Source organism: Stenella coeruleoalba (genome assembly GCF_951394435.1).
Source record: "Stenella coeruleoalba genome assembly, chromosome: 14".
NCBI classification, from domain to species: Eukaryota; Metazoa; Chordata; class Mammalia; order Artiodactyla; family Delphinidae; genus Stenella; species Stenella coeruleoalba.
Genome location: NC_137160.1, coordinates 74,830,144 through 74,839,725, shown reverse-complemented (window position 1 = coordinate 74,839,725; position 9,582 = coordinate 74,830,144). Strand labels below are relative to the sequence as shown.

The following is a 9,582-nucleotide window of genomic DNA, read 5'->3' as shown; positions in this document are numbered from 1 at the left end:
GGGAGAAACGGAAGGGAAAGGGGCGGAGCTTATTCGTCCCGCCCCTTCTCAAGGAGAGAGGCAGGGAGTCCTGCATTAGCAGCAGGGAAGAACTGGGGAAGGACGTAAGACTTGACCAATCAGAGCTCATCATAACAGCTGAGGTAGCCAATAGGCAGCGGTGAAGCGAAAATGGGGCGGGGCCGGTGGGGTGGAAGGGACAGTAGGCGGTGGATGGGAGAGCTGGCGCAGCTGCTGTGGTGGCAGCGGCTGAAGTGGCGGTGGCTGCGGCGGCTGCTGCAGCTGCAACAGTTCCGGGCTCGTGGCTTTGGCGGCGGCGCCGGAGGGCTGGGCTGCGCGGTGCGGACCCCGGCGCGCGGTCCGGGTTGCTGGGGCGGCGCATGTAAGAATTCAGGGGGTGTGAGGGTTGGCCTGATGGAGAGGGCAGGGGTCAGGGGTCAGGGGGCTCGGCGTGAGGGCATTGGAACGTGGGAGGCGGGCAGGTAGGGCCAAGAGGCCTGCGGGGAAGTCATCGCCGCTTTTCTCTCCCTCCAGCCCTGGTTGCGGGGACCGCAGGTAGGGATCCCCCGGGGAAGCCCGGGGCGGGGAGAAGGGGCGCAAGGACGAGCACGTGGAGCAGGCGCCCGCACTCCTCTTCGTTACCCTCCTTCCTCGTCTGCTTGTCTCCCTGGCGCCCTCAGGCGACCCACCCCACAAGAGCCTGCCTGCCCTCTTTCCTTAGGACCTGTCTCTAGGGGTGACCCTTCCCTTCTGGCTTCTCAGCAGAGGGAGAAGCACTGTGACCCTGGGCAAGTGCTTCCCTTCTCTCCTCTGGGCCTCACTTTTCCCTCTCTGTAAAATAATGGGTTTGAATTCAGATGAGGGGACCGTCTGGGAAGAGATGAAGGGTAATGGTTAAGTGGGGAGGGTCCCTGAATTCAGACTGCCTGGGTTGAAATTTGGACTCTGTCACTTCCTTGCTGTTTATTTACAAGAAGCAGGTTAAGTTAACCCTGCTAAGACTCGGTTTCCTCATCTGTGAAGTGGGGACATTAGCTAAGTAAGATTTCCTAACAGCAGTACTATTCACATTTTGAGCCACATATTTCTATGTTGTGGTGGGTCTCACCTGTGTATGGTAGGATGTTTCCAGGCATCCCTGGCCTCTACCTACTATTACCCCCTACTTGTGACAATCAGAAATGTCTCCATACATTGCTAATGTGTGTGTGTCGCAGGGGAATCACCCCGGCTGAGGTCCACAGAACTAATGCATGCATTGCAAGCAACCAGTCATATATTATACAGTTAAAATAAAAAACAGTAGCTATTTTGATAACAATGATACAATTAAAAAAGCTCTCCTTGATGAGTTGAGAAAGTTAATAGACTCTCCAGCCTTCAAAATAAATATGGGAGAGAATGACAAGATGTTAATAATTGTCAAAGCTGAGTGATCGACACAGGGAAGTTCATTTATATATTCTCTCTACGTTTGAGTGTGTTTGAAAATAGCTGTGGTAAAAAGTTAAGCCAAAAAGAAAAAAAATAAAACATATAATGCTTAAGACAGCCAAATGGTAACATCTCATTTGGAATTTCCTTTTCTGTCTTCCCACTACTGAGATTTAAAAGTGAAATTAATCCCCAGATCTGGAGGAAACTTAAAAAAAAAAATCTCGCAGGAAGTTTACTGGGCAGACCGCTACAGGCTTAGCAGCAAAGAATGGTGCTCACTTTTACTGCCTAATTTTAAGAAGGTACTGACGCACAGGGGCCTGCCCTGGATTGTCCTGGTGATTCGTGAAGGAAGTAAATTGATGGGTTGCCATTCAGTGGGTTAGTTTGGAGGCAAACTTGATCGAGACCAGAATACAGCAGTTTGAGGAAGGAACCTGCTGTTGTTTTCAAGTTCAAAGTTCTGCTGTTAGATCTGCTGAGTGTTTGCTTTTCTTTTGGTCCTCCTCAGCGGAAATGGGAATGTTTATAAATAGGAACTGTAACAGGCTAGTTCTGACCGTTTTGAATTGGGAGTTCAGAATGAGCGTTTTTGCTGTGTGACTCCGGACATCACTTAAAAAAATATTCTAGTCTCTTTCCCTTCCTCCCCAAATACCTAAATCTAGGAGAGTAATAAGAATGATATGGGCAAATCTAGATGACCTGGCACCCTAACTCTTTATAGGCCATTGGAGCTAAGTGCTGCCTAAATACCAGGGCTGGGACATGGAGGAATTGTAGTATGCTGGCGGGGAGCACAGGTCTGGAGTCAGATTGTGTAGTTCAAAGCTTGGCTTTCCAACTGTGGGTTCTTGGACAAGTAAATTACTTAACTTCTCTAAGTTAAGCCTTAAGTCCCCCCCTCTGTAATGGGGGATAATAATCCTACTTATCTATTACGAAGTTTCAATCAGCTTTACTTAAAAATTGCTAGAAGAGCCCCAGCATATAGTAAGCGCTCACTGAGTATTAACTACTATTGTTTGAATGGTTGAATATGTATATATATTTTTAAGTCTTTGAAACCTCTGAAAATTCACACACAAACAAGGGTTAAGAAGGGTAGAGGGGGAACATATTAGCCATAATCCCAATCTCCAAACATAATTACCCTTAACTTTTCAGTATTTAATCTTGCACAGAATTTTAGTGCTATTATACTGCAATACTCTTTTTTATTGAAATATAATTCACGTTACTATAAGATCCATCATCTTACATCTTAAAGGGTACCATTCTGTGGTTTTTAGTATATTTGTAAGGTTATGTACCCATCACCACTATCTAATTCCAGAACATTTTCATCAGTAGTGGTTGTATTTTGATAATTGTCCTTTTTTTTTTTTTTAATCCCCCAAACCCTAGAAGATGCCACTGATGGAGGAGTTTCTAAGAAGCACCTCTGGGCCAGTGGCTTTGAACTGGAGCTCGAAGCAGAGACTACTTAAAGCTCTGGACATCACATCCTGAGGGCTATAGGAGAGGAGAACATGGCCGTGAGTTTAGATGACGACGTTCCCCTCATCCTGACCTTGGATGAGGGTGGCAGCACCCTGCTAGCTCCCTCCAACGGCCTGGGCCAAGAGGATCTGCCCAGCAGAAGTAAGATGGTAGGGTGGGCTGGGGGAGGGGGTGCAGCTTTTCTGTTTCAGGGGGCGAGTTGTGGGCCTGGTGCTCTGTTGGTAGATGCATGTACCTGAATGCCTGACCCCACGTTTGACTCCCAAGTTCTGACACAGAAACTACTGGGAGACTAATCCTGTGGGGTCCTAATCCTGCACCCTCAATTTTGGGGTGCTTTCCGGGACTAGCCTGCCCTGCTTCCCTCAGCGCCTCCCCTCTCTTGCGCCTGTGGTACCCTGGTTTTGTTCATGGATGCTTGGTGGGGACCTCAGGCAAACCTGCTCCTTGGCTAGCTTCCCTGCCCCATTCCTAGTTAAAAAAAGAAACAGATTTCAACATTGGTCTCTGTCTGCCTGATCTTTGGCAGGAAAGTGGAGTTGACTGCTTCTCCCCACTGGCACTCAGTCCTTGTACTGCCCGGGACAGGGTGGAAGGCGGCAAGCATTTGTCGTGAACCATTGATTTGAGGGTTTGGGGTTTTGCTTTGTCTTCCTCTAAACCAAAGCCCAGCAGCACAAAGTGAACCCGCGAGAGGTTGCGAGTTTTAAATTTTTTAGATTTTAAGTGTGTTTCTGGCAGAACGAGAGGCCTTAAAAACCTTTCTTGTCCCGAAGCCATTTGCTTCGTTTGCTCAGACCTTGGGTCCAAGAGAGGCTTAAAATAACTTGCCTTTTATGGAGGGTCCTAAGATGTCAGGGGCTAGTGCTTTAGGGTCTCCTTAGCAGATGGAAATTCTACCCACAAGCCATACTGTTGAGCCAGGGGTATTGCTTGGGTCCAGGGAAAGATGAGCCTGGCTCTCCCATCTCCTTTGTCCAGAGAGAACACAGTTGGCTTGCAGGAAGCTTAACAGCCTCCCCTTGGAAGTGGTGAAGGACAGCATTGTTCCCGTGGATGGGGGTGCAATGGGAGGCCTGGCTCCCTCTAAACTGGCTTCTCTTTGCTTTAGCGTGTTCACCCATCCAGAGTGGCAGAGCTGGGCGATCGAGGAAGATTAGAAAGTAGACCAGATTTTTCCCTAAGTGCCATTCAGGACCAAGAAATCAGTGGCTGTGATTTCAGGCCCACTCCTTAAATACCCTAGAGTTGGCAAGCTAAGTGTCAGGCTCTTTTTTTTTCTTAACATCTTTATTGGAGTATAACTGCTTTACACTGGTGTGTTAGTTTCTGCTTTATAACAAAGTGAATCAGTTATACATATACATATGTTCCCATATCTCTTCCCTCTTGCGTCTCCCTCCCTCCCACCCTCCCTATCCCACCCCTCTCGGTGGTCACAAAGTACCGAGCTGATCTCCCTGTGCTATGTGACTGCTTCCCACTAGCTATCTATTTTACATTTGGTAGTGTATATATGTCCATGCCACTCTCTCGCTTTGTCACAGCTTACCCTTCCCCCTCCCCTCAGGCTCTTTCTCACCTGTTATCCTAACTAAGATCCTTTTTGCAAGGTAGACAGTATTATCCCTATTTTACGGAGGAGAAAACGGTGAGTCAGAGAGGTTAAGGAACTTGCCTGATGTCACACAGCCAAGCAAGCGGTTGAGCAGAGATTTGAACCGAGGACTGACCCCAGAGTTCCTTCCCCTCCTCTTCCTCCCTTTTTCCTCCTCCTCCCCTCCTCCCTCTCCTTTTCCTCCTTCACAAGCCTTTAATGAGTGTGAGTGCTGGTTCTTAGCATTTACATATATTATCTCATCATATAACCTTAAGGTGGAGTTATTGTTATTATCCATATTTACTGGGGAAGCAAAGCCTCAGAGAGGTTAAGTAACTTGTCCAAGGTCACACAGCTAGCAAGCAGCAGTGTCTCTCTGATCTTCCCTCTAACACCACCATGTAAGGTGCTTTGGGGAAAGGGATGTAAATGAATGTGACATTGTCTCAGCTTCAGAGTAGGATACCCCCTAGTGAGGGGAGCGGTTAAGTCCATCGCCAATGAGGGAATGGACTGGAGGGAGGGTGGTTGATATGCACAGGGTATGGATCATTCTGGAAATAGCCAGGCTCAAGGTTCTAAATTGGACTCCTAATCATTGTTGTGGGTGCCACTTTTAAGTCCTCCCACAGTATCGGTGTTGATGACAGGCTGTCCAGGTCTCCTGAAGGATCAAAGTGGGAAGAGCAGCCTAGTTCTGCGTCAAGATCAGGTTTTGAAACGATGAAGGCGCTTGATGATTGGGAAATAGGCCAAGTAGACAATAAAACTAACCTTGGATAGCCCGCTAGTAAGGCCATTCATTTCTTGGCGAAGTCGGTGGCTCATTTTTAGTTCGTTTAAGAAAAACAAAATAAACAACTGATGGGGTCCAGGGAAACTGTGCTTTCTGCGAAGTGCCCTAGTGCCTCAGTTTCCTGTCTCATCCTCTTCCTGCGATATTTGCTAAAATCTCTAAGAACTAATGGCTATAACCCTCCAAGCCTGGCTAGGAAAAACAGTAGTGCCTCTTAGAGGAAAGGAGAGATTTCAGAGGCGGCCTGCCTGCTCCATCTCCTCCGTATGGGCCTTTCTTATTTCATGCTTGGATTTTGGCATTGACTTTCTTCTCAAGGTCCCCTATGCCCGCTTCTCGGAGCAGTCCGTCTAAAACACAAATCTGACCTGGTATGGGCGTACCTTGTTTTACTGCACTTCACAGATACTGCGTTTTTTACAAATCGAAGGTTTGTGGCAACCCTGCATCAAACAAGTCTCTCAGCACCAGTTTTCCCAACAGCATTTGCTCACTTCCTGTCTCGGTGTCACATTTTGGTAATTCTTGCAATATTTCAAACCCTCTACTAGCAAAAAGATTACGATTCACTGAAGGCTCAGACGATGGTTAGCATTTTTTTTTTAATATAAATTTATTTATTTTATTCATTTACTTTTGGCTGCGTTGGGTCTTCGTTGCTGCACGTGGGCTTTCTCTAGTTGCAGCGAGCGGGGGCTACTCTTCATTGCGGTGCGTGGGCTTCTCATTGCAGTGGCTTCTCTTGTTGCGGAGCACGGGCTCTAGGCGTGCGTGGGCTTCAGTAGTTGTGGCACGTGGGCTTCAGTAGTTGTGGCTCGCGGGCTCTAGAGCGCAGGCTCAGTAGTTGTGGCGCACGGGCTTAGTTGCTCCGTGGCATGTGGGATCTTGCCAGACGAGGGCCTGAACCCATGTCCCCTGCATTGGCAGGCAGATTCTTAACCACTACGCCACCAGGGAAGTCCCATGGTTAGCATTTTTTAGCAACAAAGTATTTTTTCATTAAGGTGTGTGCATTGTTTTTTAGCATAATGCTATTGAACAATTAATAGACTACAGTATAGTATAGACATAACTTTTATATGCACTGGGAAACCAAAAACTTCATGTGACTCACTTTATGGCGATATTCATTTGATCGCAGTGGTCTGGAACTGAACCCACAGCATCTCTGAGGCCTGCCTGTAACTTCCCCAGCTTGCCACCCCCAGGACCTTCCTGTCCCTTACAGGATGACGGCCAAGCTCCTTAGCCAGCATGTGTATTCTACTGCCTTCTTGCCTGACCAGTCCCATTTCCTGCTTCAACCCACAATTCTAGTTCTCGGAATCCCCGGTATATTCTTAAACCTCTCCGCCTTGCTGGTAACTGTCTGGCATGCTTTCCCCAGGCTCTTGTTTACTCATGAGCTTCAGTTCTGTCTTGACAATCCTGCTGATAATCCCATCTCTTTGAAGCCTTCACTGGACCTCCTATTCCCGATGGGGCTAATTACTCACCCTTTTCTGCTTTGGTATCTGGTCTAGGCTTCCATTATTATGGCTACTTACTGTGCGGAAATGACTTGTTTAACCATCTGATCACCTCCAAGGCCCCAAGTGTTCATTCATCTGTGCATCACCTAGCTTGATGCCTACCGTATGCAGGCACTCAACAAGTCATGGTCCAAATAAACCTAGTTGGGTCTCTGAGGCCTTTTAGCTCATGGGAGGGGCTGTCTGAGGGCCCAGTCAGAGGTGGGCAGCAGCCCCTCCTGCCTCTGTTCACCAGTGGTTGGAGTCTCATCACTCCCAGCACAGCTGATTGTCCTGGGGGCTGCCATCATTGCCCCCCGGTCTGTGGCTGATAGAAACCCTTGAGGTGTTAAGGCGCTGGCAGTATGCAGGCAGAAGGGAAGAGAAAAAAAGTTTTATAAAAACAAAATCCTTGAAAAATAGCATTTCTCTAAAGGAAACTAAATGCAGTGTACTTAATAATAGTCTTTAAAAAGTAAGAAAGTTTCTGTTATCATTTTTATAAATAAAACTTACAAGTTCCAATTTAAAAAAACGAAAATAGAATGTAGACAGAGGCCTTCAGCAGAATTGGCAGCTGTGTGGGCACGACTGCCACTGAGAACTAAGCCAGCTCTCTGAGGGTGTGTGCCTTGATTGACCCTGGGCCTCCGCCCTGACCCAGCAGCTGTCACTGGTGCCTTCCTCTGGCTATGTACCACACGCTCCCTGTCTTAGTGTGCTCGGGCTGCCGTGACAAAATTCCACAGAAGGGGGCGGGGGGGGGTACTTCAGCAGTGGAAATGTATTGTCTCACAGTTCTGGAGGCTGGAAGTCCAAGATCAGGGTGTCGGCAGGGTTGGTTTGTCTGAGGCCTCTCTCCTTGACTCTTGGACAGTTGCCTTTTCACTGTGTCCTCAGCTTGTGAGTCTGTGTCCTAATCTCTTCTTATAAGGATACCAGTCCTATTGGATTAAGGCTACCCATATGACCTCATTTTACCTAATTACCTCTTTAAAGGCTCTGTCTCTGAATACAGTCACATTCTGAGGCCCTGGGGGTTGGGACTTCAACATAGAAATTTTAGGGGGGGGACACAATTCAGCCCATAACACTCCTGCCCTTTCCTTAGGTGCGGTCCCCAGGAATCTGGCTGTGCCGCCTGTGCCCTTTGACCCTATGCTAGGGGTGATCAATGCTGGGGAATTATCCCTAAAGGAAACTGGAGGGTTTGGATTTTTTTTTCCTTATATGGGAAAGGATGGATTTTATCCCGGACTCAGACATCTCTGGGCTATAAGAGTAGCTGCTGAAATGCTAATGAATGACTCACAGGCAGGGGGTGTCAGGTTGATAAAGGAGGCAGGTATGAGCAAAGGTATTTAAAGCATGGAATTAGGAATAGCCTTGAAAATAGTCAGCGGGGTTGGCGTTTGACAGCGCAGTTTGAGATAGCCCATTGTCTGCATTGCGCATCAGTCAGCGGTCTGGACCATCTCTAGACCATAGAGCCTGAATATTGTGGGCAATACGAGGGATTTTCCAGGGGACTTCTGGTCACACTCAGCTTTTGCCTTCTCACTGCCTTCAAACCCAACAGCTGCCTAAGATGGGCCTGTACTGTCGGCCTTTTCTGGGTGGTAAAAGGATTGTGGGCAAGGCGGTGGCTGAGGCTTGAGCAGGGCACTTTGTCTCATGCACTACTTTGGTGCTGGTGGTTCATGGCTTTCTGGTGACAGGCCATGCAGGGATAAGGCCTAAGGTGATAGAGCAGAGGACCCCCTCTCCCTCCTTTGCCCCTATGCCTAATGTACCATCAGGAGTTAACCTGAGACCCAGTACAAGGTGGAGGGCCACTGCCCATTTGCAGGGGCCAACACACGGCAGGCACCCTGGCTCCTTTTCCAGAGTTTTCCTGCAGCCACAGCCAGCTGGCACCTGTCTTAGTCAAGGTGGGCCAGAGCTGTTGGCCTCAGGGCAGGTGTAGCCAACACGAGCTGGGATAGAGCAGTGGGGCTGTATTCCCAGGGGTGACCAACCCCAGGGTAGGTGCTCCGTCACAGAAATCTGTGTCTGTTGTTCTTTCTCTGACCAAGCTTCCCCAGCATACTTGCCAAACGATAAATAAAGGCCGAGGACTTGGGTAGCTTTTGTCACTTGTGATAACCCTGGGTGGTGGAATGGTTAAGCATTCGGGGTCTGGAGTCGAGCTGCAGGCTTCCAATCCTAGCTGAGTTTGGAACTTAGCATCTCTAAGCCTCAACGTCGTCATCTGTACGGTGGGATCATGATAGTATCTTCCAGTAGAGCTATCGTGGGGATTTAGTGAGATCACGTGTGTGATGCCCATGGTAAGGGCTCAGCCAGTCCTAGACATTATTGTCATGACCAGAGACTAGGCTTCTTCTTTGGAAGATCATAGTGCATGAGCGGGGGTGCTGAACCCAGGCCGAGGTCTGAATCCTTTTCTGGCCCACTCCTGGCACAGCAGGTGGTCCCCGCCAAGCTGGGAAGCAAAAGCAGCATGGCAACTGGAGCCGGAACAGCAGTTAGATTTTCACAGCTTCCCAGGGAGCTTGGGCATTTGGCTCCGCGGGAGTTGGTCCCCTGGCTTTCCTAGGGCCCCGCCAAGGCAGAATGCCTGTGTCACCAGGCTGGCGGAGGCACCAATTCAAATGAGCAAGCATCTGGCCTGCTGGCTTCCAGCCTCGTAACCCACACTTGAAGCCTCCATCCTCCGAGTCTTCATGGGGGAT

At 48.6% G+C, this 9,582-nt stretch overlaps 1 protein-coding gene across 3 annotated transcripts in view; it reads left to right on the top strand.

The window, feature by feature from the left end:
- Window positions 1-37: 37 nt before the first annotated feature.
- Window positions 38-9,582, top strand: part of TPCN1 (two pore segment channel 1) — a 62,985-nt gene continuing 53,440 nt past the window's right edge. Inside the window, exons 1-2 of one of the 3 annotated variants that reach the window (XR_013831240.1) lie at window positions 38-382; window positions 2,845-3,081. Coding sequence is in view for 2 of the 3 variants with exons in the window: in XM_079942197.1 (XP_079798323.1) it covers window positions 2,970-3,081 (112 nt within the window). In the remaining variant the exon portion in view is untranslated. The remainder of the gene's footprint in view (window positions 383-2,844; window positions 3,082-9,582) is intronic. The other 2 variants (XM_079942197.1, XM_079942196.1) reach the window with 2 other exon arrangements.